The sequence below is a fragment of the Merops nubicus genome, unplaced genomic scaffold (assembly GCF_000691845.1).
Source record: "Merops nubicus isolate BGI_N331 unplaced genomic scaffold, ASM69184v1 scaffold42218, whole genome shotgun sequence".
Lineage (NCBI taxonomy): Eukaryota > Metazoa > Chordata > Aves > Coraciiformes > Meropidae > Merops > Merops nubicus.
The window spans coordinates 3,130-8,227 of record NW_008627120.1 but is presented as its reverse complement, the minus strand read 5'-3'; the positions used below and the strand labels follow the sequence as shown (position 1 = coordinate 8,227).

Below are 5,098 nucleotides of genomic sequence, written 5' to 3'. Positions count from 1 at the left end.
TAGAAACTTATAGAACAGTAGAGGTCTCCCATGAGTATTTTTTTTCCTCTGTAATCCAAATATACTTGGAATACATTTATATATCTATATTGGGTAAAAAACAGCTATGGCAAGTCTGCTTTACAGTGGGTCATTGATGTAAATTAACAGAAAGCTTTCCTACATCTAGTAGAATAAACATATTTTATTGTTCTTTAAGATTGCTGGACCCATAAAGTAATAAATCAGCTACAAAATACAAGTTTATTCACCCTCTCCAGGTAACTGGTGAGAGATTCATTCACAACAACTCTTACCTGCTTCCAACTCTTAGAAACCAAATCTCCTAATTTTTATATGGGAAAGGGATATCCAGCAAAGGGTATGTAGAAAAGAGACAGAAACAAAAAGGACATTTCCAACTTCAATTTAGGCAATGATTTTATAGAAAAGAGACATAATAAGCTTACTTGGAAGGAACAGGCATTCCATCAGAAGTAAAAAGCTTCAGAAATGCCCAGCCACAGCTTAGCTCTCCTCTTTCACCCGTTGACTAGGAAAAATGGAAACAAAAACAACTTAAGCACCTAAACCAGACTACCTGAACCACAAGTAATTATTTAGGATAATCACATTGAAATGGGGAAAAGCCCCAGATCTGTGGTAAGCAAGCACTGACTACGTTGCATTTGCAGGTGTTTGAAGATGGTTCCCTGGACAGCACACACAGTTTTGCTGAAGTCAGTGGCCCATGAACATATTTAAGAGATGAGGATTTATTAAGCCAAGAAATATACATTTAAAGGCAACCTATGAATATCAAGCTCCTGAAAAAGAAGATGAAATGCAGAGATACAGAAGGTATAAAACCCCAAATCCATTGTATGCTCCAAATATTCGTTTCCTACACTCCCACCTGCATCCAGCTCCTATTACAGTAGTTTTTAAGTGCATTACTATCTATTGTGTCACTCCAGTTGTACTGTTCCTCATGGACAGGAGGTATCTGTGTCCACTGCAGCTAGAAACAAGTCTCCATACTATTTAAACCCTAAAAATTTTAGATTCCAAACTGTACTTCTGAGGAGTCGTGGCTTAAGTATCAAAGATAAGTAGATATGGAACATTTAAAATGTTGAAGAATAATCCAGTCCCAGTTCTGTCAACAGTAAGTCAGTGTTGAGGCAAGCAGGCAATTTCACTCTCTAGGTACCACACTTAATGAAAACAGGAAAACAGTGTTAGAGATGAGGCTTAGAAGAGATTTAGAGAGGTAAAGAACAGTAGAGGAGAGGGAAAATTTGTTTCACTAGTCTGAAACAAATTACCAAAGTTGAAAATACTACTGCAGGAGCAAAGAGATCCTGTTATATGAGATCTTTGGCAGCCTAACAGTGTAAGTGAAGTAAAGGTACATTCATGTCCACTAGTCAGAAAGTTTTATTCTCTAAATATCAACTAGAACTAAGAGACAGACCCCTGCATCTCTCTCATCCCTCCCAGAAGCCCAAAGGAGGACAACCTTACAGCAAGCTGGGCTAAGTCCAGCTAGGTTTCCCCCTGGAGCTGAGTTTGCTGTGGGGTGCTGGAACCTGGGGCAGGCAGCAGGTTCCCAGAGCTCTGCCTGGGGGGGCTGCTGCCCCCACACACACTTACGCTGCGGAGGTAGGTGATGCCCAGCTCAAACAGCACCCCCAGGGCTGGGGACAGGCAGCTGCACCTCACAAAGCAGTCACCATCCAGCAAGCTGGGCAGAAGGCCTGTCACCTAATGCAGACAGCAGGGAGGAAAGAGGAAAGGAAAAGTAAATGTCCCTACTGAAAAACCCCACTCTGATTTTTAAAGGCCAGCAAACACCTCGCTCATCTGTGTAAGATCTCAGACCCAATCCCAGTGCAGATTAAAAAGAATTATGAGTAGAGCCCCTTCAGCTGAAAGCTTGCTTTCCTTATTATCTTGCCATGAAACACAGCTTGCTACCAAGGTACTTTTTGGGAGTGTGGTGACAAGCTAATAAAGAGCATGAGGTATCAAAAAGGCCTTAATTCCCCCCAAGAACATAGCAACGGCTGGGTTCAAGCATGATAACACACCTGAGCAGGTGATAACACACCTGGACAGGTGATAACACACCTGTGTGGCCCTACACACCACCTGAAATGTGGGACAAAGCTTTTTCTTTGTGAAAACAAAGCAAAAACTCCCATGCAAAGGGATTGGTTTCTCCCCTTCTCCATGAACACCACGCAGCATGCACCCAATATTAATCCAAAGTGAACCAGTGCCATTGGCTGGTCTCCAATCTCTCCCCCTACTTCTCCTTCCCAACTCTTTTTGCCAAAGTTTTTCTGCTAAAAACAGTTGGTTTAGTTTGAATTCATGCACTTCAGCAAGTCCTTTCTCTTCTGCAGGCTCGTTTTGATTGCAGTAAGCTCTGTTTTGACACCAATGCCAGAAGGAACAGATAGATAGCTCCTGGCTATGTCACTCCCTGAGTGAGATACCTACCCTGGGTGAAAAGGTCCATGTTTGAGGGTTTTTTGGTTGCCACGTAGCTCTCACTGTGTGAATGTTACTCAGCACCTAAAGCGTGACAGTGGTGAGAAAAGCTAAGAGAGTTTTTTCTAGAAAGTTAAGCAGCCTGAAGAAAATGCAGTATCCTCCTGGATCAACCCAACACTGCACACTACAAAGATGGAATTACACTTTCTCTTCAGCTTTAGCAGATGGTTTTGGTTTAATGACTACAGAGGAAGCCTTCTCTGAAGCCACACATGCATGAAGATCAACAGCAGCTAGGGGAATCCAAACAGGACCCTGACCCAGCCCTTCCCAGGCCCAACACAGAAGGGAGCTCTGCCCAGAAAAAGGCTCATCTCCCCAAACTGAAGGAGCCAAGAGGCACAATGGCAGGTGGGGGAACCAAAATTAGGGACTCAGTCCCACCCCAGCCACTCCCAGGGCTGCCCAAGGACAGCCACCAGCCCCGGGGACAGGGTGTGACTCCCATCCTGGTGAGTCACCAGGAGTGGCTGGCTGCATTGCCCTGCAGGCTGGAAGGGTGTGCAGGGGACCTCAGGGACTGCACGTGACCCACTGCAGCATGTCCCAGGAGAGACCCAGGGCAGGAGCAGGGAGGGGTCAAGGTGCTTGGTGGAGAGTGAAACAGGCCCACGTGTCCAGCCGCGCCCCGTCCGTGCAGCCTGCTGTGCCTCAGACTCCAGTCACAGTGAGTTTTCTGGGTGAGCAGGCTCTGCATTCTGACCACACGTGTGTGTGTCCCTCCTGATGCCAGCAGCTGGCCAGGCCACAAGTCACTGGGGGCCTAAAGTGTCACTGAAGTGCCTGGTGATGGCAGGTCAGGGCACAAGGGCTGCTGCGTCAGCCTTAGCCCAGGCACGGGTCAGGCCATGCTCACTTGAGGAGCCTGGGGGCAGATGGGGGGTGTGTGCCTCTGGGTGAGACTGGAGGAGCTGGCTACCAGAGGAACCAGAGCATGAAAGGCCCTGAAGGATCCACACCTCCTGCAGACTGTTTTTGGTAGCCAAACCGCTTACCCGGTGGCCGTCGAAGAGAGCGAGCCGGACGTGCCTACTGAGCACCTGGATGCTGCTCCCTGGGAGGGGGATGGCTCTGCAGCCACTCAGCGTGGCAACCAGGGACACTCGAGCTGCTCTGGGAGAGATCTGAAACACACAACAGGAGGAGGACTCCACCTACAGGCTTCTTCTGCACGTGGGATCGTTTTGTGTGTATTGACTGAGGAGTTCGCTAGACTGGATTCTTCTAACCACGGAGCTGGAGTCGTGGCAGTCACAGCAGCAACATTTCCTCCTAAGCCTTTAGCTCTCTCCTAAGGAAATTGCTACAAATATTTTAGTGTGACAGACAGAAGGTCCTATCAAAGCTTGAGGAGAAAGAAGTACTCTAAAAACAGTGCTAATGAAGATGTAATCATTAGCCCAAATGAAAGAGCACAAAGTAAATCTGGGATTTCACCCTGCCTAGCAGATCATGGTTTAAAAATTCACACTAGTCCCCCATACAAATCTGCTTCCCCCCAGACAGGGAGGGAACCCACAAACTTAAGATGAAACATCTTAAAAAAACACCCAATGCAAATTTGTAACAGTCTTTTGCCTTTTCCCCCTACTTTTAGGGAGTAGGATGTGACCCCATCCACCCCCTGTGGAGCCTGGGCTGGTACCCAACCCCATCACCTGTTTCCCAGCAGTATTCACCCACCAATGTGAACCACTGTGAGCAGCTCTCTCCTAGAGCTCCCTCCTCTCCCTCAACCCAAAACCACCACAGCTTTCTTACCAGGAGCACTCACCGTGTTTTTTTCTGAGTTCCACACCAAGTCTTTGAAAGCCAGCTGTGATGGAGTGAGTTCAGGCTGCAGGAAACGACTGGCTCGGAACTGATTGCCTACAACAAGAATAATTTTTAAAATTATTAAAATTTTTAATGATCTTTATTGTCACAAAATGAATGACACCCAAAATTCAGCTGTGGCTACAAGTTCGCTTGAATATCTGACTGGCCCAAACAAAACTCCAGAGGAATCTTCTACAAGCACCCTTTAAAAAGGGCACTCCTGCTGTTTCTGTGTTCTGCAGAATTTCATCCCAGCAGCATAGTAATTTAATAAAAAGAGCTACTGATTTGAAACAGTTTTAAACAAAAAGCCTGACATCTGAGCTGTGTAACGTATTTGGTGAAGAGACTCCGAAAGATCTCTGAAAAAAGGGGGAAATTAAAAAAAAAAACCTACTCATCATCATCTTTTTCTGCCACATCAACAGGAAGTGTCCTCCAAAGAGGGAACTTTTTGAAATCTTTAGGAAATTTGTCATGGCCTTTGTGTGGCCAGGATTTCACCCAGATAAAGTAAAAGTTAAGTGAAGAAGACGAGCCTTTTATACACTATTTGATGGGTCAAATCTTGAAGGTCTCTTCCAATCAGAACCATCCTGTGATTACCCAGCTATAATTAAACAATGCTGATATTAGTCTAATAGGCTAAACCAGGGTGAGACACTCAGAACAGCCCCCTGAGCATCCTGCACTGCAGTTGTGAGGAGACAACCTCACCTTCCTCCAAGAGCTGGAAGAG

General features: G+C 46.0%; 1 protein-coding gene across 1 annotated transcript in view; it reads right to left on the bottom strand.

The window, feature by feature from the left end:
* Nucleotides 1–445: 445 nt before the first annotated feature.
* NPHP1 (nephronophthisis 1 (juvenile)) overlaps nt 446–5,098 on the bottom strand; it is a 7,290-nt gene continuing 2,637 nt past the window's right edge. The window contains exons 7-11 of the mRNA XM_008946214.1: nt 4,316–4,422; nt 3,537–3,665; nt 2,488–2,562; nt 1,636–1,746; nt 446–532 (exon numbers count right to left, since the gene is read on the bottom strand). Of these exons, the coding sequence (XP_008944462.1) occupies nt 446–532; nt 1,636–1,746; nt 2,488–2,562; nt 3,537–3,665; nt 4,316–4,422 (509 nt within the window). The remainder of the gene's footprint in view (nt 533–1,635; nt 1,747–2,487; nt 2,563–3,536; nt 3,666–4,315; nt 4,423–5,098) is intronic.